The sequence below is a fragment of the Monocercomonoides exilis genome, assembly GCF_001643675.1.
Source record: "Monocercomonoides exilis strain PA203 chromosome Unknown scaffold10-1930038, whole genome shotgun sequence".
NCBI classification, from domain to species: domain Eukaryota; phylum Preaxostyla; order Oxymonadida; family Polymastigidae; genus Monocercomonoides; species Monocercomonoides exilis.
Window position 1 is genome coordinate 834,297 of NW_027150555.1, and position 22,829 is coordinate 857,125.

Here is a 22,829-nt window from a genome sequence, read left to right on the forward strand (position 1 = left end):
TATCATTAAACTTTTGGAGGGTGTTCTTTCTTAAGAACAACTGTCCACGAATTGAAATTTTGAATAATTATTTGTAAAAATAATTCATATTACGAAAGAACTTTAATGAAGTTTGAAAAAAGTCTCGAAAAACTTAAGATTTGAATGAAAAACCTTTCAATTATTTTTAATTTTTATCAGTAGGTTATTATTTACCGAACACAATTATAATATCTCAACATCACATTTTAATGCTTTTTATTCATGTTTTAAACGAAAAAAGTTAGTGCCCCAAAAGTTGCCTTTTGCAATAACTTCTGTATTTTCAATTTTGGAAAACTCAGATTAGTGTGTCACAAATTAGCATTTTTTTTTAAAATAAAAACAAACAATTGCAGTTGATTTTTCTTCCGCACTTGTTCTTTGAAATAAAAAGTTCATTTGCTTTATCTCTTTTCGCTTCATTTTACTCCATCAAACAATACATACTTCTTTAAGCAAATTCAGAAATTCAAACTTTTTCAATAAATAAAAAAAAAATTAATAATTATAAAACTTCTTTCTTTCATTCCTTCGCAATGCGAAGATAGTTATTCTTGCTTTTATCTTCCCGTCCCACCTGTTCTTCCACCGCTGTTCATTCTAGTTAGCCCTGTCCCATGAAGCATGGACGAAGACGAAGGGGCAGCAACACCACCACCCGAAGACGAAGAAGAGCCAGCATAACCAGAAGAAGATGGCACTGCTGGGTTCTTTCTTGAGAGAGAAGAAGAAGAAGCAACACGACCTGAAGAAGAAGAAGAAGAAGACACCACAGGCGATGACGAAGAAAGAACCGCTCCACCCGAAGTTGTTGATGATGTGCGAACAGAGCGGGAGGTTGAGGAAGAAGAGCCAAGACGAGATCCCGTTGAAGACGAGGAGGAAGAGGCCAATCTGGAAGCAGAGCTGCCAGCTGGTGAAGAAGTCCCCGCAATCCGATGAGTCTGTGGAGTGGTTGTCCCTGAAGCAATAGAAGCCCCAGAAGAAGAAGAAGAAGAAGAAGAGGAAGAAGAAGACAGAGGCTGAGAAGACGAAGAAGGTGCCTGGCGGTGAATGGTTTGTGGTGAAGCAGCAGGAGAAGGGGATTTGGAGGATGGATTGGAGCGAGAGACATACCCGGTGGACGATGAAGTGCGGCTGTGAGCAACACTTTGATGAGGAGGAGTTGCTGTGTTTGAAACAGAAGATGAATTAGAAGACATAGACGAAGAATGAGAAGAGACACCAGGATACATCGCTGCTTGAGCTGAAATTGATGAAGAGCCAGATGATGTGTGCTTGTGTGTGTCAGCCACTTCCCTTTCATCGACTTCTCTTTCAGACGATCGAGTTACTCTCTCTGCAGCAACAGAAGACGAAGCACCACCAGGAACAGCTGAAGAAGGGCCACTGGCTGCAGAGGACGATGAGGAATATGCCATTCCCATCCCACTGCGATCACCAGCAGACGCGCCATGCTGCGTGTTCTGCGAAGACACAGCTTGTCCGCTCTGTCCTGATTGCATAGCAGCTGATGAGCTCGAAGACTGCTGCTGTTGAGAAGCTGATGAAGAGGAAGAGGAAGAAGATGAAGAAGAAGATTGCTGAGAAGAGCCATGAGACGATGGGACAAGTGCTGGCATCACGGGCGGTGGTGGTATTTTGAGCACTTTTGACAGCAAGCCTGGATTTGCCAGTTCAGACACAGCATAAATCTCAGGGGAAGGATGATAGTTGCACTCGGCTGCTGCTTCTGGGTGGAATTTCAGCATCTCCTGGAAGATGAGGTGCTTCAGATTGGACGGATTCAGATAGTCTTCATAGTCAAACTCAAATGACATGTCGGCTGTGGGCTCTCCTGCCTCGTCGTGCAGCACAGCCAAATATGGATGTGCCAGCGCTTCTTCTACAGAAATACGCTTTTTCGGATCGAATTGGAGCATTTTCTCGACAAGATCAATTGCCACGGGACTTGGTGCTATGTCAAATCGAGCAAAGTATTCGGCCCACGGAACTTTGGCTTTGCGGGGGAGTGATTTCACATATTTACGTGCCTGAAATAAGAAAAGGAATTGTAAGATATTTTAATTTTTTTTTAATATTTATATTAATTGACGACATTTACAAAAAAACGTTAAAGAAAAAAAGGCACACTCTTTCGCTTTCAATATCGGAAAGATCTTCATCAGTTGGGTTACCAAGAATATCAACAATTAACCTCAGTTGATGCAAATCTTCAAAAATTAGATTTTATTTGTTTCATTTATAAAAACATCATAACATTAGTTTTTTGATTAACAAAAAGTGTAAAATATTAGAAATATGATAAAATTACACACAATCTTTCCCTGGAAACAGTGGTTTTCTTGTCAACATTTCAACAAATATGCATCCTACAGACCACATGTCAACTGAATTTAAAAATCAAAAATTTAATATAATCATTTATTTATAAATATGATTCATAGAAACATGCCTGCTTTTGTGTAATGTTTCCAAGTTAAAATAATTTCAGGTGCGCGATACCATCTTGTTGCAACATATTCTGTCATCATATTAACAGCATGCTCGTGAACTGGACGAGCAAGTCCAAAATCACAAATCTTTAAATCACAGTTTTTGTTGAGCAAAATATTGGATGGTTTCTACAAAATGCAAAAATGAGACATAAAGAAAATAATAATTTAAAATCATATGGAAAACAATTTCAAAATTATTGACAAACCAAATCCCTATGAAGTACATTTGCTGAATGAATGTATTTTAGACCTCTCAGGATTTGATATAAAAAGTACTGAACATGATCATCGGAAAGTGGTTGAGGGGAAACAATAACTTGGTAAAGGTCAGTATCCATCAATTCATTAAGCCAATAAACATCATTGTACTCATCAAAGCTTTGTGGTTTGAAAACATCACGAATAAATGCAATCTAGTTGAAAATATCAATAAAATGTTAAATATTAATAAATTAATTTTAAATAAAGTAATAAAACATTTTCGTGTTGAAATCGCGTCAGAATCCTCATTTCTCTTAGCGTTCTTTTCATATCAGTTTGATGAACGAATGCATCAGGAATCTTCTTGATTGCAACTTTTTCGCCTGTTTTGGTATCCTTACACGCTCTGTTTTAGGCATTACCAAAATCATTCAAAAGACGTTTTTTTGAGAATAACAGTAAAAATGTACTAACAAACACAACAATGCCATATGCCCCTTTTCCAATTGGGCGAATAATTGAAAAACGTTCTGGTATAATAAATGTTGCAGGAGAAAAGGTGTGCTTGGAATGAGTTTGGCTGTGGGCTCTGCTCATAAAGATATAAACAAGTTAACGTTGATCAGAATTTCCCTTATACATGAAAACGATTCCCGTAATTGTGGAACTGTGATCTGAATATTTAAATTATTTTTTTAAAAAACATATGGAGTATGAAAACGTCAACAAAGAACTTGAATTTATATGGATAATTTGTTTGATTGCGAATTTCAATGTGTATGCTTTATTATCAATAATTTATGAGAATATTCAAAAAAAGTGAAATTAAAAATGAAATGAATTATTGAAAAATAGAACCTTCAGAAGAACGAGAAGAAGTCTCATCATTAAGATGAGGAAGTTCTCCTTTCTGCTCGTTCTGAAGAATCTGTAGCTCTCCGCTCGCAAATGCTGTCTGCGAAGGCTGATTGAAAAATGAAGTGAACATAATTTGCTCTGAAGTTCCCTTGTCAACATATCTTCTCCTTTTGCTTGTCTGCATAAGCTCTGCCATATTTCCACTTGCTTCTCCTGCAAATGCCAATGAAGACGTCTCGTTTGCTTCTCTTCCCTGCTCATTCAACAGCTCCTCCTCTTCAAACTGGTCTAATCTTCGATCCAGCTCTGCAAAGTCGTTGAGTCTGTTGCTATCTGCATTTGAACCAGAAGATGAAGAAATAACTGCATTTCCAGTGACATCTCCTTCTTTTGCATTCACATTCACATTCTCTTTCTCTTTCTCATTCTCTTTCTCTTTTTCTATCTCTTTCTGTAAATATTCTCCTTCACTTTCTCTTTGTTGTTCTTCTTCTTTGCTTCTTTCCTCTTCATATTCATCCAAAGGCCTTCTCTTCTCTCCAATTGACAGAGCCATCTGATTTATTGGCTCTCTTGTGCGATAGTCCACCCAGCTGACTGAAAATGACTCTGATTGACTGGATTTATTAGCATTGATAGCATTGATAGCATTGATAGCATTGTTGGTATTGGTTGGATTAAGGAATGGATTCTCAGATGAAGAGGGAGAAGATGATGATAATGCGATTGGAGAAGGTGAAGTAGAAGAAGCAGCAGAAGAAATTGAAGATGAAGGAGATGGAGGAGAAGAAGAAAGAACTAATGATGTCAGCAGATGAGGCCGAGCAGCAGCAGCAGCAGAAGGAGAAGGAGAAGGAGAAGAAGCATTAGCATTGTTAGCATTAGCAGTATTAGTAGCAGAAGCAACAGAAGAAACAGCTGTTCCATTAGGAGAAGACAATGAAGTGGTGTTCTGATTCTGAGAGGGAGACAGAGAATGAGCAGAGGACACTTTAGATGCATTCAAAGAGAGTGTTTGAGAGGTGATGGGAGCAGATGGCTGGCTGAAAGAAGGCTGATTGAGCGATTGAAATGGATTATCAGCAATTGTGTGTTGGCTGGAAAAGATGGAAGAGGAAGATAAAGAAGAAGAAGAAGAAGATTGAGCCAATTGATGTGAAGGCAGGCGGCTTTGAGGAGAAGGAGAAGAAGAAGGAGAAGAAGAAGGAGATGAAATGGAAGGTTGGATTGATTGCTGTTTGGGAGCAGACAAAGCAGATGTCTTTGGCTTTGGCTTAGAAGAAGGCATTTGAGATGACTGGAGCGTCTTTTGTGAAGAAGACAGAGAAGAAGGACTTGGTTTGATAGACGTGTGCAATGCTGTGGATGTTGTTGTGGATGAAGGGGTTATTGATGATGATGCTAATGTTGATGATGATGATGATGATGATGAAGTTGTCATTCCTCCAATCATTTTAGCTTTTGGTGCGACTTTTGGCTGAGTCTGTGGTTGTTGCAGTTGTTGAAGTTGTTGTGGCTGTTGTGAATGCTGAGACTGCAAAGAAAATGAAGAAGAAACAAAAGAAGGAGAATGTGCTGTTGGAACAGCAGCCACTGCTGATGTTGGTGTTGAAGCAGAAGAAGACTGGAGTGTCCCTTTTGCATTGTGTATTGCTGGAATGGATGTGACAGATGAAGAAGGAGATGTTGGAGGAGATGATGATGAGGAGGAGGATGGCAATGATGAAGCAATAGATCGAGAAGGCGCAGGAGGAAGAGTATATCCTTGTGCTGTTGAATGAGTCTGCTGCTTTTGTGTTGGAACAGGAATTTTGACTGGAGTGACTGGAGGGAAATGAGAAGGAGGTGCGGGGGGAGGAAGACTGATGAGCTGTGAAGGAGAAGAAGGAGAGGAGGAAGGCAAGGAAGAAGGCAAAGTGATTCCAGATGCTAATGAAGAATCAATAGGAGATAAAGGAAGAGCAGAGGAAGGAGCCATTGATGAAGTTAGAATTGAACCATTTTGAGTATTTCTCTGCATTTCTCCTGCAACACTTGGCACATTCATATTTAAATTCATATTTACATTTCTCTTTAACACAGCCACATTTGCCTTTCCAGCGAATGCATTAGAAGAAGCAGAAACAGCAGAAGAAGCAGGATTAGCAGAACCCAACACAACAGACTGAGCAGTTTGCTTTGTTGTTGCTGCTACTGCTGTTGATGCTCCTCCTCCAACTGTTCCTCCTCCCACTGCAGAAGCAGCATTGTGTGATGTCAGTCTCTGAATCCTCTTCGACAGGAGTGAGTTCAGCCTCGACTTCTCCTCCACTTCCATCTGTGCTTTTCTCAATTTATTCGACAACTCATTCCGCTCTGCTGCAAATGCCTCTCTTTCTCTGCTTATGGCCACTTCTCTTTCTTGTTCTGCTTTCCTCTCTTGTTCTCTCTTCTGCTCTTTCTCCCTCTCAATCTCCCTCTCTCTCTCCCTCTGCTCCTCTGCTGCTACCTCTCTTGCTTTCAGTCTGCTGATCTCATCCAGTTCTGCCTGTGTTCCATTCATCTGCAAACGAATTGTCTGTTGTTGTGATTGATGTTGCTGTTGTTGAGCAAAAGGCTGTGAAATCGCTGCTTTGAGCTGATTCTCAGCTTCTCTTTTTGTTCTCTCCAGTTGCACCCTCGTTGCATTGAGCTGTTCGGACAGTCTTTTCTTCTCACCTGCAGAAGATTGCATCATCTCCTTTGTCTTCTCCATTATTGCTCTCATCTTCTCCACCACTGCTTCTCTCTGACTCGCTTTCACCTCAAACTCCTTCACTTGCTTCTCTAACGCATCCTTCTGCGCCTCTGCCTCCTTCCCTTTCTCCTCCAGTTCTCTTCTAACTGCTGCCTCCTCTTCCTTCTCCTTCACTCTAAACAGCCGCTCTCTCTCTGCTGAGTCACTCAAAATGCGATACGATTCTGTTATTCTCTCAAACGCTGCTTTCGATTCCTCGGCAATCCTCGTCTGCTCTTTGAGCTTTTCTCCTTCACTCGCTATTGTCGCCTTCATTTCTTCTTCCCGCTGAAGAACTGCCTTTGCCTTCTCAATCTCGTCTTTCCCTGTCGCCACTTGCTCTTCCAGCTGCTTCACTTTCTCTGCTAATGTCGCATTCTCTTCTCCTCCTTTCTTCAGCTCTTCTTGTGCACCTTCCAGTTTCTTCATTGTTTCCTCCATTTCCTTTGTAATTCTTTCCATTTCTCTTTTGCCTGATGCTATCGACATCTCCATCAATCTTATCTGCTCCTCCTTTTCTCTCAGCTGCGCTGAAAGTGAATTAGCATCATTGCACAAAGCAGAAGCAACATCCCTCATCAATGAAAGATCTGTCTTCAGAAGAGACAGATAATATGCCATTGGCATCAGCGGCTCATATTGCGAGTTAGCAATTGCTTGACTGGCTGAGCTCATGTTCCTCTTCAGCAGCTCCTCTTTCAACGTGTTCACAGCATGCGACAGCTCAACCACTGTTCTTTTATCTGCTTTGTTCTGCTCGTTCTCTTGTTTCCGTGCTGCCTGCTCATTCTCCAATGCCATTTTCTCCTTCTTCAGCTCCTCTTTCAGCTTCTCGTTGTTATTTGCACACAAAATATGCCTTGCCTCAGTCACTTCCTTCTCTCTGCAAAGGAAGAAGATGACACTCCACAGCTGTGCTGGTGTTGTATTCGAAGCCAAACTGCTAGCAGAACTAGAGGAAAACGCAGAAGCACTTGCAGAAGATGCGCTGTCAGCACCAACGTTTGACTGATCGTCAGTAATGTTACTGCTATTTTGTTGCTGTCGCTGTTGTTGAAGAATAGCTCTGATCTCTGCTGCATTTGAGATGATATGCTCCATCTCGCCTGATAGCCGCATTTGTCTGTTTGTCGACTCCACATCGAATTCTCTCTCTTTCATCCGCTCCAACTCACCCACAAGTGTCGCCATCTCTTTATCTCTCTTCTCATTGATGGCAGTCAGCTCGTCAGCTTTCTTTTTGGCTGCAACGTTCTCAGCAACCAGCCGCTTGCTAATCGCTTCCACTTCCTTCTCTTTCGTCTGATGCTCCTCAACTGACTTCACCAGCTCATTCAATCTCGCACTCATCGTACTGTTCTCAACATCCTTTTTGCTGAGCTGCGTCTTCAGCTCATAAACCTCTGCCGACAAATCGTTGATTGCATGCATGCTCTCCATCTGCTTCTGAGACATGAAATTCAGCGCCTCCAGATGTGCCCGCTCTTTCTCCTCCAAATTCAGCAGGCTTTCCATCTCATCAGAAATAGACATTGCAGACAGCGCCTCTTCATACCTCAAATACAATCTGTTCAGCTCTGATTGTAGTTCCTCGTTCTTCTCAGTCAAAGCCTTCATCGTCTCCTCCACTTCCTTCGAACGCTCTTCCTCTTTCTGCATCTGCATCTGCCTCTCGACCTCTATTTCCTTCTCTCTCTCTGCCCGCTCGCTTCTCAGCTGCACTGCGGCCCTTTCCTGCTGCTGGGCAAACTCTGTCAGTGCTTTCTGCTGCTGCTGAAGAACATTATTCAGTTCTTTCTCATTGTCTCTCTCCACACGCACCACAGCCAGCTCCTTCGTTGCCTCCTCCTTCTCTCTCTGCAGCGTCGCCATCGCTTCTGAATGAAGAAGTTCTGTTCTCTTTGCATCGAGTCGCTTCAGTTCTTCGTCCATTGCCATCAGCTTCTCGTCGACTTCTCTTCGTTCAGCTTCCATCTCCTTCTCTTTCTTTTCGGCTTCTTCAGCACACTTCTCCACTTTCTTCTCAACTGCTTCTTTCTCTTCTCTGCACATTCTCAATTGCTCTTCTGCTAATCTCAGCTGTTCTTTCAATGAATTCAAAGATAAAACCATCTCCTCCTCTTCCTTCTGCTTTGATGTGATTGCCTCCATCTTCCCCTTTTCCATCTCAATTTGCACTTGTTGCATGTTCAACAGCTCTGCTTTGGAGACATCGAGTGAGCCTCTCAAGTCATCAATCTCCAGCTGCTGTGAATGAATGTGCGACAGAAGACGAGCTATTTCAGCTCTCATGACAATAAGAGGATGTGTTGGAGAAGATGAAATATTTGTATTTGCATTGGCATTAATGTTGATGCCACTGATGGATGCTGTTGATGAAGATGCAGAAGCAGAAGATGCATACTTTGAAGAGACAGAAAATGACTTTGAAATCTTTGAAGAGGAAGTGACAACTTCTGTTGCCACTTCTCTTTGCAGCTGCTCCAACTCTTTCTGAGCAGCACTCTTTTCCCTGTTTTCTGCTTCCAATCGGTTGTTCAATTGATTGATTGCAAAATCTCTTTCTTCCACTTTCTTTTTCTGAACCAACAGTTCTTTCTCTGTCTCCAGTTTCATCCCCTGAAGACTCTCAATCTCTCTTCTCATCTCCTTCTTCTCCTCTTCCATCTTCCTCATCCTCTCCTCTGCTTCCTCCGCTCTCTCTCTTTTCTCTCTCTCCTGCAACATCAGCACTGCCTTCTCTCTCTCTGCACTCAATAGCTTCTCATTCACTTTTTGTCTCTCTGCATGTGCCTCTGCCATCATCTGCTCTGTCTCCTTCAAATGCTGCTGAAACACTCGCTCTTTCTCCACTCCCACCTGGCGCTGCACTTCCAGTTCATTCACATTCTCCTTCAACGACATCACTTCAGCTGTTAATTCAGTCACTTTGTCTTCCTTTTCAGTCAGAGAAGCCTTCAATGCCTCAATCTCCTGCTTCATCTGCTCCTCCTTCGCTTCCCACTCTCTCTCTTTCTCTTCAGCTATTTCTCTTTCTTTCGTGTTGATGTCCTTCATTCGCACCATCTGCTGTGCTGTGATCATTGAGCTCATCATGTTCCTCTGCTCAACAAGAGCTTGCAAAAGAACAGCCTGTTTGGTTGGTCTCTTTGTGACTGAAGAAGAAGAAGAAGATGACGACGAAGCAGTTAATGCTCCTTCTTTAACAGCATTCAATTCAATGTTTGCTTGTTGGTTTGAAATTGTTGCGATATTTGAAGAAGAAGAAGAGGAGGCAGACGGCTGAATCCAAAGACGTGGAATGCTTTTTCCTGTCATCTTGTGCATAAGCGTCAACTCCTTCAGTTCAAATATATCCGAATCAACTCTTTCGCTTTCTTCATTTGCTTGCATTTCGTTTTCAGTGCGTTCATTTGATCCCTTGTAGAACATTCCCTCATCTCCCCTTCCCTCTTCTTCATCGTCTGATATCACAATCTCTTCACCACTCCATTCAGCCATTTTCTGTTCTTTCTGTCTTCTGCGCTTCTGCCTATGTTTGCCTGAAACAATATTCTTTTCGCTGTTGTCGAATAAAACTTCAAGTCCGCTTTGTTTGAACTGTTCTGAAAGCTCTCGTAGCACAGCTGCCATTGCTATGTTTTTTTCTAATAAATCTCCGAGATTAGTCGCATTTACGTTTGAATTTACAAAATCATCCAATGAAGAATAAAACGTTGATGAAGATTTTTTTGGGAAAATAAGTGATGAATTTGATTTTGAAGAAGATGAAGAAGCACCGGGAACGGAAATTGTTGTTGTTTTTGAGACCATATCAAGAATTGTTGTTTGTGTAACATCTTTTGTGCCTCTGTTTGACGGTATTGCTGAAAGTGATGATGGAAAAAATGAAGATGAATAATTCATAGTTCCATCATTTATTTCAACTGGTGGAATTGATGTTTGAGAAGTTTTTGAGCAATGAATTATTGCTTCTGTCTGTTTAAATGTTTCATGATTTTTCAGCAATTGAACGATAGAACGAAGTTGAGAAGATAAATCGTAAATGTGCTTCTCTTTTAAGAGACTTTCCTCTGCAACCTTTTTCAAAACAAGTTTCATTTTCATAATCTGTTCATTCTTCTGATCAATCAATCGTTCAGCGGTTTTGGCTTCTTCAAACAACGAGTTATGAAGGGATTGAGCATGAGATAATTGTAACGCATCCGTTGCGAGACGAGGAATGGATTTTTGAATTTGATCTGTCAAATCTTTTAATGTTGCAGTTAATTGTTTGTTTTGACGCTTCAACTCAATATTTTCTAATTTTATTACAGAAGCATCTTCATTTTCTGGGACATGAGAAATTGAAAGTTGATGTTAAATGAAGTTCATGTGTGATCATTTGCGAGAAAAATGAGAAATCGAGTATTTTGTAAACGAAAGAAAATTTTAGCTAATTTAACAAAAGAATAAATGTAGTCTCACAAACCATGATTATTCATAATGAAATGCAATTTTAACTGCTTTAAAAATTCCACAGACTCAAATTAAACAAGGAACTTAAACAATTAATAATTTCAAGCCAATAAATGGTAACATTTGATCAGACCAAAAATTTCACTAAAAATTTTCTAAACATAACATAATTTACAAAACATAATCTGAACAAAAATATTATAACAGCAAATATAAATTATAAAACATAAAATAGAGGGGAAAAAAAATTGTTTAAAAACTTTGAGTTTCTATTAAGACTGTTGAAATAATCTCAAAAACATCATGAATTAAACCATCTCTTGTTGCAGCTGGTAATCCTATGTTTCTTCTCAGAGCTCCAATGTCTGTCGCCAAAAGCCAGATGCCTACCGCAAAGTCAATATACGTGTTCTGATTCACATCATCCCAAAACGGGATGATTTCTGAGATCTTCTTGTTGCTGTACTTGTGATAGTTAGACTCAGGATTCACAGCCGATGGACTTTCCGGGCGCACATCGCTCGAAAAAGAGGAGAGAAAGAGAGGAAACACGCCTTCGTCTGCGCGCCCGTTCGGATGGAACGACACTGCGACAGACGAAAGCCAGGAATAAGCAGAAGAGCCATCAGAATCACTTGAATCTGACGAATTCTTTTTATTTTTTTTCGGTTTGGACACTTTTTTGTTGGAGGAAGCAGACCCACCTGCAATCATATTTGAAGGCAGCTGGTTGAAAGAAGGAGAAGAGACGAAGTGGAGGAACGTGGTGAAGGAGGAGTGTGTGAGGAGAGGCGCAAGAAAAGGCGGAGGGGCAGTTGATCCGATGATGGAAGCACAGTTTGACTGCATCGATTGGATGAGCTCGATTGATGGAAGAAGAGCAGCAGGCAGAAACGGGCTGAACGATGGCAAAATAACAGATTCTTCTATTTCTTCTTCTTCTTCTTCGTAATCTTCATTGTCTTTGTTGTATTTGTCTTTATTGTTTCCTTTTCTTCCTTTTAAATTTTCCTTCTCTTCTCCAACTGATGTGATGGCAGATCTATCATTGTTGTCATTTCCTCTTGCACTGTTATTAATGCTCACTCTTTTTCCTGCTTCTCCTTTATTCTTCATTAGTGTTGAATGATGAATAAACGGCTGTGCCATTCTTCTTCTTTCTTCTTTTTCTCCATTCCCTTCCTTCTCCTCTTCTTCCTCCAGATCCTCCGACAGCTTCGTCACAATAAACTGATGCCCTCTTTTCTCCACCACTTTCATCTCCTCTGCCAACGATGCATCCAATCTTTCCTTTTGCATCGGAGAATGCGAGCCAATTGTCTGCTGTGGAGACGAAGGCAGCTCCATGTTGCTGATGATGGGTGTGTTGATTGACTCAATCAGAGAAGCGACTGTCTGCTCAATCAACGACGATGGAGGCTTTGAGCCATTGCCAAAGGAACTTGAATGACTCAGGCTGTTATTGTTATTGTTGTTGTTGCTGCTTCCACTGTTAATGGCCACACGCAAAGGAATCTCATCATCATCTTCTTCTTCTCCTTCATCTGCTCCTCCTCTAACTCCTCCTTCTCTTCCAACTGACACTCTGCTTGAATACGAGCTGCTTCGACTGCTCCTTCGTTTGCTTTCAGATTCAGAAGATGACCCAAATGCTCCTTCATTCTCTATAATCTCCAATTCTGAATCATCATCCCCTTCTTTGTCTGTCAAATTTCTGTCATTTTTGCTTCTTCCATCTTCTTCTCCTGCAAAAAGTGAGTCATTCCCTTCCTTTTCTATGTCTCTTTTGCTGCCTTGTGGGAATGCAGACAAGCTAAGCGAAGGACGCTGAGCCATTGAACTATGGAAGTTGATTGCATTCTTCTCTGCAAATGAATCAAAATTGTCTGTTGTGTTTGAGGAGAATGAAGAGGAACTTATCATTTCATCCTCTTTTGAGATTAAGGATGAGGATGAGGAGGATGATGATGATGAAAAACTGGGCAATGAAGAAGCCAAAGAAGAAGAGGAGGAGGAGGAGGAAGAGGAAGAAGACGAAAAATCAGGAGAACACGACTGAACACATGCAACAGTATCACCGTTTCCTTCTTCTATCTGTATGCTGTCAAATCCAACATTATCTGTTCTTTCTCCTCCACTCAATGCCATCTTCAATGGAGACTGCCTTTTCGATGAGCTCGGCCGCCTGCTCATCTGCGTCCGCACAGCAGGCTCACTAAATGTGTCTTTTTGCTCCATTCTCCCCGCCATTCCTGCTTTCCCTGCTTCATTCACATTATTCACATTATTTATGCTATTAATGTTATTCATACTATTCATTGTATTCCCCTTCTTCTCTGTTTCTCTCACAGATCTGTTGAGAGGATTCATCGGGAGTGTGCGAGGCACAGAGGTGAAGGTGTATGGGCCAGCTGAGGTGATTGTTGGGAGGAGAGAAGAATGGGCAGAGTGGGCAATGGTGCGTGGCGTGATCATCTGAGGAGCAGAGGAAGAGGAAGAAGAAGAGAAGGAAGAAGAAGAGAAGGAAGAAGAAGATGGTGATGATGCAGAATTGGATGGAGGCTGAGAAGGAGAAAGAGAAGGAGAGACAGCTGTTGGGTCAGTTGATGGAGTTGGAGTTGTCACATAAGATGAAGAAGAAGAAGATGTTGCTGTTGATTCATTTGCAATTGAAGTCTTTTGCAACTGCCCTGCCTGCATATCCTCAGGATCAGCAGAGTATATCATCACATACGAGTCCAATTCATCGTCTTCTCCATCTGACGCACTTTCTCCATTGTCTGCTTGTTGTTGTTGTTGCTGCTGCTGTTGATGGAAAGCCTGCGAAGAAGAAGAAGAAGAAGAAGAAGAAGAAGAAGAAGAAAGAGATTGAGACGCCGCTAAGTTCTGGGCTGAAAGAGTAGAAAAGGTGGAAGGCTTAGGAGAAAGAGAGTAAGGGGGGAAAGGAGGATAAGAAGGAAGATTGCGGGAAGAGGAAGACAATTGCACAGAATATGGCCTCATCGACATCTTTGTGGGAGAGGTGGGCAGAAACAGAGAGGAAGAAAGAGGAGGAGAAAAGGAAGAAGAAGAAGGGGAGGAGGAAGAAGAGGAAGAAGAGGAAGAATAAGAATAAGAAGGAAGTGTAGCTGAAGCATGAGCAGAAGTCTGAGCATATCTGTTGTTCTGATGAAGCAGCTGTTGAGCATTAAGATAGCCACGAGACGAAAGAAGAGGAGAATTGTTAGCAAAATACGGAGCAGACAAGAAAGAGGAAGAGAAAGAAGAAGTGGAAGCTGAGTGGTTGTGGTTGACTTGCAATTTGTGGGAGAATCTGTTTGGATTTGCGATGTTTTGCTTCGTCTGCTCGTCTTCTGCCTCGCTCAGCCTCATCTTCTGTGTAATCAGCACTTTCCCTGTAGACACAAAGAACTCATTCCCCAATGTTGGCTCATTCATTTTCTCGTCTCTTCCTTCCCCCCCTCCTCCTCCTCCTCCAATAAACCCTTCTCCTCTTCTCCCTCCTCTTTCTCCTCCTCCTCCTCCTCCAAACGATCCGCTTCTTCTCCCACTTGCTCTTAATGGATCCATCGAAAGTGCAGTTTTGCTGGTTGAGAAGGCAGGCGTCACAAAGAAACTGGATGTCTGCCGTTGCAACATCCGCTGCTGCTTCAGATTCTGCTTCCTCTCTGCTGATGATTGAGAAGGGAGCTTGGGCTTTTGAGAGGAAGAAGAGGAAGAGGAAGAGGAAGAGGAAGAAGAAGGAGAAGGAGAAGGAGAAGAGGCAGTAGAAAACAATGAAGAAGAAAGATTGGAAGAAGAAGAAGAAGAAGAAGAAGAAGGGAAAGAAGAAGAGGAGGAAGGTGAATAATAAGAGTAGCTAGGAGCAGAAGAAGGGTTGGCAGCAATAGAATTGCGAGCCAATGAGATGATGTAATGTGAAGCCGAAGAACGTACAAGATCAGAAATAGCCAAAGAAATTGAATATTTGCTCGATAACTCCACGTTGCTGAGGTAAGCTTCAGAGAAATCTGATGAAGAGCTGGAAAGAGCAGACGAGGAAGAAGACAACGAGGAAGAGGATGATGATGATGATGATGATGATCCAAGCAAAGAAGAGAGAGGCAAAGGAGAAGACGCAGCAGGCTGAGTCACTTTCCAAATGGAAGACGAAAGAGGCGACAAAAGTTTCAAGCTGCCGTTCAGCTGCGCTTCTGCTCTGCTCGCAAACGAGCCAGAAAATTCAGCACTCATCTTCTCCATCGTATTCTCCGCTTCTCTCTCTCTCTGTGTCATCCCATTTTTTCTAAATGCCCCCTTCCACTTCTCCTTCTCCTGTGCCAATTCCACCTGTCTCCTTCTCCTCAGCACATCTTCTCCCCTCCTTTGCACGCCAGCCTCAGTAGAGAAGATTAACGACCTGCTCATTGCAGGGAAAAGAGGGTGAGGGAGAGGACAATCGAGATAATGGCTGAGCAGAGCAACAAGATGAGCTACGTGGCCAATGGCAGCAGAGAGGCGCTCACAAGTAGAGAGAGAGACAGGAGGGAGAAGGAGGAGAGTGTGGATGAGGGAGACATCGTCAGGGGTGGGGTAGGATGGGAGAGGAGGAGGGGAAGGAGGAGGGGAAGGAGAAGGGGAGGGGGATGATAAAGGAGAAGGACAAGGAGAAGGAGAAGATGAGGATTGCTCATTGAAAGAATGAGAAGAAGATAAAGAAGAAGAAGAAAGGAATGTTTCAGAATGATCTGGGGAACGAGAAGGGAAAGGAGAGGCAAGAGTCTTTGAGCGTTGGGTGTTCTCAGAGAAAGGAGGAGGCGGAAGAGGCGGAGGAAGAGAGTTGCGATGTGTTTGTCTGATGTTTTGGCTGATTAAAGGAGAGATGTGAGAGGAAGATGGAGAAGATGGAGAGGAATGAGAAGGAGAAACAAAAGGAGAAGAAGAATTAACAGATGATGATGACTCCACAAATGAAGAAGGCATTTGAGGAGGAGGAGGAGGAGGCGGTGGCGGTGGAGAAAGCGTAGAAAGAGGAGCAATCTGTTTCATTCCATTCATTTTGTCAACTCCATTTCCATCTCCAACAGAAGAAATGCTATCCATTTTCATGTTTGTTCCAAAAGAAGAAGAAGATGATGATGATGAAATTGCTTTGCCATCAACATCTGCAGCAGAATAAAGAGACCTCATCCAAACAGAACGTGCTCTTCCAAACACTTCTCTTGTCTGTGTCTGCCTTTGCCCACTCTTCTTCTTATTCTTCTTATTCTTCTTCAATTCTTCCTCTTCATCTTCTTCTTTCTCTTTCTCTTCTTTTCTCTCATATTTCTTCTTCGACATCTTCTTTCTCTCTCTTTTTCTTCTTTTTCCATTGGCATCTGTGTTCTCTTCCTCGGCCACTCTTCTCAATCCCAGTCCTCTCACATAAATAAGCTGCCCTTCGTCGCAACTTCTATCTGATGGCGAAAATGTAGTTGAACTGCTTTCAACAGAAGAAGGAGGAGAAGAAGAGGAAGAGGAGGAAGAAGATGATGAAGAATCAGAACAATAAGAATTATCTGCTCTTTCATCATTTTCTTCTCCTTCTTCTTCTCTTTCTCTCAAACACATTCTTCTTGCTTCTCTCTTCATCATCATTTTTCTTTCCCTCCTCGCCTTGTGCATTTCATGCTTCCTAATTAAGCGCTCTGTAAATTCTTCCTTTTTTGTCCTCGCTCCTTTAATATTCCTCCTCTTGACAAAAAAGTCCATAATTTCTGCCCAATCCCCTTCAACCAGCTGCGAAGTCCACGAATCAATCACCGAAGAGTTCTGTGAGATGCTTATTCTGGAAGGCAGTGAAACACCGCAGATGGACCAAATCGGAGAAACTTTCGGGTGAAGCGGGGGTAAAATGACAGCAGGGGGAAGAAGAGAAGAAAGAGAGGTGAATAAGAAGAAGAGAGGAGAAAGAGCAAAAGCAGCAGGCTGATAGGAGGCAACAAGAGGAGAAAGAAGGAGGCGGAGCTGGGCTGAAAGGAAAGCGATGCTTTGGATGTCTTTCTGGTTATTCTTCTCGTTGTTGACATATGCCATCATCTGAGTGATCTCCCTCTCTTTGGCATTCAACCTCTTTCTCCCTTCTCTCCTTTGCTGTTGAGAGGAAGAAGAAGAAGAAGAAGAAGAGGAAGAAGATGCATTTACCCCCCTCATCTCATCTAACAATCTGCTTTCTGCACGATATTCTTCCGTTCTCTTTCCTTTCTCTCTCTTTTGGGACTTCTTGTTCTTCTTATTCTTTGAGCTCTTTTTGTTTTTTTTACCTCCTCCCCTTCCATTGCCTTCTCCAAATACATTTTCATCTTCATTTTCATCGTCTTCATCATCGTCTTCCTCCTCCTCTTCATCATCTTCATCTTCATCAAAATTGATGTCCAAATCAAACAAAGATGACAGTTTTGTGTTCACAAGACGCGTCATGCTCATCTTCTTCCTCTTTCGATAGCCAATTCTCCTCAGCTCTGTCCGCAACAGAAACAGCTCCTGCGTCAGATGGAGAGGAGAGAGAAGATGGAGACTTGGATGAGGAGGAGGAGGAGGATGAAGAGGAGGATGATGAAGAGATTGAAGAGTTTGGCTTGATTGATTGGATTGATTGGATTGAGTGATGTGTGAGGAGAGGAGAGGAGGTTGTTGTGTGGTTGATGTAAGAAGAGAAGAAGATGAAGAGGGAGAGGAAGAAGAAGAAGAAGAAGAAGGTGAAGAAGAAAAGGAAGAAGGAGAGGAGGAAGAAGAATATGAAAGTGGACGATTCGAAGAAAGAAGAGAAGGGGAGATGTTACTGCGTGGATAGGAAATGGCAGGAAAAGAAGGGAGAGAGAGAGGAAAAGAAGGAGGATGAATTGCAGTCAGGAAGATGTTGAGATGAAGATAAAAAGGAGAATGCTGTTGGAATGAATAGGAAAAGGGAGAAGAAAGAGAAGAAGAAGAAGAAGAAGAAATAAGTTTGTTTGAAGTGTAGTAATTTCTGTGTGAATTTTGATAAGAAGAAGAAGATGATGATGATGATGATGACAAACGTACTTTTCTGCTCTGAAATATGCAAAATGATGTGAAAAACGAGCTTTCAGCTGGAGAAATGATGAGCGGATTGCGAGAAGGAGGATGAATTTGAGAGAGGAGTTCATTGCGAATCAGGTTGGCTCGTATTCTGTTGATGTCTGTGTGAAGAAGATGAGGATGAGGACGAGGATGGCCATGAGGATGTGAAGGAACTGATTTATTGGCAGTATGATTGTGAGTGTGCTGTTGATGATGATGATTGGAATGATGATGATGATGATGAGATGAATGGTTATTATTATTATTGTTGTTGTTGTTATGATTGGAACTGGAATGAAATGGGTTTTTGTCTGAAGAAGAAGAAGAAGAAGAAGAAGAATGGCTTTGTTGTTGATGTTTGTGTGAAAAAGTCGATTCCTGCTTCTGTTTGCTGAGGGAAAGCGGAGAAAAATAAGTGGACATATTACTATGAGAGCTTGAATTCTGATTCTGATTGGAAGAAGAAGACGACGACGATGAAGAAGGAGAAGAAGAAGGAGAAGAAGAAGATGATGATGATGATTTATTTGATGAGTTTTGTGTTAATTTTCGCATTGTTTCATCTGCAAACCTTCCATTTTTGTTTGAAGGGTGTGGCTCAACAGGCATCGGATGCTGTTGGAAGCTTGGACGCTGCTTGGCATGAATGTGTTGCTGGAAAAACTGAACAGGAGAAGAAGAAGAGGAAGGAGAGGAAGGAGAAGGAGAGGAAGAGATGGAAGAAATGGAAGAAGGAGAAGTTGGAGAAGAAGGGGAAGAAGGGGAAAGAGGAGAAAGAGGTGAAGTGGGAAGACAATCTGTGGAAGAAAGCAACGGAGATGAAATGTGTTCCGAAGGGAGTGTGGGGGAGATGACGAAGGAAGGAGAAGCAGAAGGAGAAGCAGAAGAGGAAGAGGAAGAGGAAGAAGTCGAAGAAGAATGAGGAGAAGAAATGGAAGAAAACGAAGAAGAAGCAGACGCACAAGAAGAAGAAACAGAAGAAGAAATAGAAGAAGAAAAAGAACCAGATGAAATGGGCAAAGAGGAAGGCAGGATGTTTTGAGTGGATGAGTCAGTCAAAGAAGAGAGCTGAGAAAGAGAAGAGAGAGAGACACCAAAAAGAGATTGGGTGATTCCGAGAGAAAGAGAAGAGGCATTGCTGTCTGTATCAGCGATGCCTGTGCAGTTGAGGTTGCTGGGAGAGGAAGAGGAGGAGGAAGAGGAAGAGGAAGAAGATGAGAAGGAAGAAGAAGAAGAAGAAGAAGAAGAAGAAGAGGAGGAGGAGGAGGAGGAGGAAAAAGACGATGAAGATGAGAATGAAGATGTATCACATAGAAGAGGGGGAGAGTCTGGGGCGCATTGGAATGAAGTGCTGAGAGAAAGAGAAGCGTTTGAAGTGGCTGAAAGAGAAGATGACGATAATGATGAAGACAATAAAGAAGAAGAAGAAGATGATGATGATGATGATGATGATGATGACAATGATGCAGAAGCAGAGCGGGAGAGCGGATTGTGGAGTGTTTGGCGGGTGAATGAGGAATGAGGCGAAAGAGAAGGCAATTGCTGCGAAGAAGGAGGCAGAAACGACGAGAGAGGTGGAGGATATTGAGAGTGCGGTGCTTCGTTCAGAATGTCTCTGGAATCTGCCAATTTTGAGCTTTCTTCGCATTCTTCGTGAAGTTCAATGGAAGAAAACTTTTGTGATAAAGAAGTATCAGAGGGATTTGTGCTTTTAATGTCCATGTTATTGGACTGTGCAGCACTCAAAACAGAATTCGAAGTTGAGCTTGTAATGTTTCCTTGAATTTCTTTTTGATTTCCTTCTCTTTTATCTTTTGCGTCTTCATCAATCTCTTTTTCTTCCTCTTCTTCTTCTTCCTCATTCTCCTCCTCCTCTTCTTTTTCTTTTTCTTCTTTTTCACCATTTCTGCCTTGCCCTCCAGAAGTCTTCTTAACATTATCAACCACTTTTTTACTTTCGCTAGCCATTTTTGCTTCATTCTTCGCTCTTTCGTTTTCTTCCTTCAACCGTCTCATTTGCAACTCCTGCTTCTGCCGAAGGATCTGCTTCATCTTCTCTTTTTCCTCCTCCAGCCGCTCTGAGTTCGAGACAGGCATAACTTTCCTCATCGGAAACAGCTCACTCACCACAGATGCCACCAGATGCAGCTTTCGCTGCTTTACAAGCTCATTCATTTCGAGCTCAGACAAACGAAAGGAATACAAAATGTTCAGCGCATGAGACGCACGGAGAATGAAAGGAAATGGAACAAACGCGCTCTTCAGCATCTTGCGGCAATGCCTTTCTTTTTTCTGAAGGGCAATTGGTGAACTTGTACGACTTAACGAGTTAGATGATCCTGCTTGAAATGAAAAATCTTCATTGTTTGTTGATTCTGATGGCTCAATTGTGTCAAAAAGATTGGACGAGAAGGAATTATTGCATGGTAAAAATAAGCCAATTGTTTCAAGGTGTTCATTTTCTTCCATAAATAATCTTAGATTAAGCTGCCTTTCGCAAAAACCTGCTCGAACTAAGGTTGATATGTCAGAAAGTTTCATTGATAAAGCAGAAGATTGATACACATTTTCATAGAGCACAAGAGACTGAGAATTGATAAATAATGGCTCAAGCGGGGAGCTCACAATTCTATCTTCAGAATTGAAAAACGCATTTCCATTAGCAAACGGGAAATAAAACTCTGAAAGTTCTTTCCTCGTTAGCGCAGAGGCTTCTTGTATTATCCTTCCTTTTTCTTTATTGTTTTTCAGATATGACAGCATTATTTCTTTTAATTGCTCCAAAATGTTCCGTTTAAAAATCAATGAATGCACTTTAGTCTGAATTGATTTTTTTTCTTTTTTAATAGTCTCATTAATTTCTAAGCTCGATTTATAGCGCTCAGCGTATCTTTCAAGTGACGCGTTCCTTCTGAAGATTGCCCATTGAGTAAACAATACAAACTGATTTAGCGTTCGAGTTGACTGCGTAAATGATGAAAATGTTATTGTAAGATGTTTGCAATGCTTACCGGAATTACGCACTTTGCGCATCGGTTCTGGTTGCATTCAAATACTCTCAAAATGCGAAATTTTTTATTATTAAAATATTGTTTTGATCAATATACCATAAGTAAAGAGAAATTTTGATGAAATGAAAAAATAAAAATGAAATGGAAAAAAAGAATCGAATGCTTAAAGAAAACGAAAATTCTGACAAATGCTTTCATGTGATCGTGAGTAGTTTTTGAGATTCCTTTAAAAGAAGTTCAAATCCGTTGCTTATTTCTGAAATTGAATACTAAAAAAAGAGAGCTTATATGCTAATAATAACTCATTATGTCATACTTATATCCTCCGGACTTTTCATCTTTTTGAACTTTAAAATTATCCAAACTTAGTCCAACCTTTCCTAACAGTTTATTTCCCAAATTTTTCAATTTTCCTAAAGATTTAAAATAAAAGAGTAAAATGAATCAACAAATAAATAAGCCCAAACCAATGAGTTCTTCCTTTTCTTTTTCGTGTTTTTCTTGTACAGAAACCTCAAGTCTTTTTACAGCTGATTGTGCTTCTTTGTTTGATGGTTCCACAACTACAATCTGCTTGTATCCATCAAGAGACTCTTCTAATTTTCCAAGATTCTCATCTGCTAATGCCTTTCTGAACAATGCTTTAACATTGTTTTCGAAACCCGGGTGTCGAAGAACAATTGCTGCATACCGAGAAGCATCAGAATAAGATGAAAGTTTTATGTAAGATAAGGCAATGTTGTTACACAGAGAAGCACGAAGATCCGTCAAGCTTTTTGGCTCAGAAAAATCTTGTGAAGCATTCTTTTGAGAGGGATCCGTTGCAGGTGCTTCTGCTTCGGTAGATTCAGGTTCTGGGGGAGGATATTCATCAGAAGCATACGGAGGCTCGTCATCTGGATAATAATCAGGATATTGATTAACTTCTGATTCGTGAAGATATGGAGCATCAGGAAGAACATCAAGAGCAGAAAAATACGTTGCTAATGCTTGCTCAAAATCTCCTTTGCCAAAATATGTATTTCCTTCGGTTTTCAATTTTGAAGCTTTTTCTAGCAAGGCATCAAGATTATCAGTGGATGAAATATTTTCCTGAAACGAGCATAAGCATTAAATAATCGTTCTTCGAGCAAAATATAACGATAACCAAACAGTTATTTCTTCTGACATAAATATTGATGACTTATGGGTCAATCCAATTTGTTGGATAAAATGAATGATTAATTTGTATTTTGAGACTTTCTCCAAAAACTATTCAAACCGTGAATTATGTCAATCAAAAATTTCATTTTCCAATAGAAACAGAAATTATTGCATTAATAATAACTGAAATTTCAAACAATTTCATTGAATAAAATACACCAAAAAGAATAATAACTCAAAGAAGAATTATTCATTTTCGAAATGAGTTATTATTTTTGCAATCAAACTTTTTCAATCGAAAAAAATCGTTGAAAAAAATAACTTACAAAAATGGAAGAAAATCCACGATAAAGAAAACATATTATAAGAGTTTGACTCTTCTATTCTCATATCAATTTGATTGGGTTTTCCAATAACAACGATGCAAAGGTCTTTTGATCATTTATTTCAGAACAAACGATAAAAATAATGCATTTACACATTCCCCGAAAAAATGTGTGATTTCAAAAATTATCACCAAAATAATTGTTATTTTTTCTGATTTTAACAAAACAAATAAAAGAAAAATTTGAAATAAAAAGACTATTATCATTATTTATTCCATAAATGAGATCGAACAAAAAGTTGTTAACTTCAGTGATTAACAATAATGAAATATCTTTCTTTTTATTTGTCATCAGAGTTAGAATTTTTGAAAAAAAAAAATAGGTGTGCTGTTATTTAAATATGAAAGAATATTTTTCTTTGACTTATAATGTTTAATTTGTTTAAGGAAAAATTGAAAGTTTCAGTTATTTACGAATTTTGAAATTGAGAATTAATTTT

At 40.8% G+C, this 22,829-nt stretch overlaps 1 protein-coding gene across 1 annotated transcript; it reads right to left on the reverse strand.

The window, feature by feature from the left end:
- Window positions 1-279: 279 nt before the first annotated feature.
- Window positions 280-22,031, reverse strand: MONOS_5059 (putative CMGC/MAPK protein kinase; the record flags this gene model as incomplete). Its single annotated transcript, XM_067875178.1, has 12 exons — window positions 280-2,054; window positions 2,155-2,234; window positions 2,340-2,411; window positions 2,477-2,645; window positions 2,726-2,932; window positions 2,997-3,126; window positions 3,199-3,250; window positions 3,579-10,664; window positions 11,106-20,483; window positions 21,227-21,274; window positions 21,329-21,953; window positions 22,014-22,031. The coding sequence occupies 12 exons, from the start codon at window positions 22,029-22,031 to the stop codon at window positions 582-584; spliced, it is 19,338 nt and encodes a 6,445-aa protein (XP_067731973.1). The 3' UTR covers window positions 280-581.
- Between the last annotated feature and the right edge of the window lie 798 nt (window positions 22,032-22,829).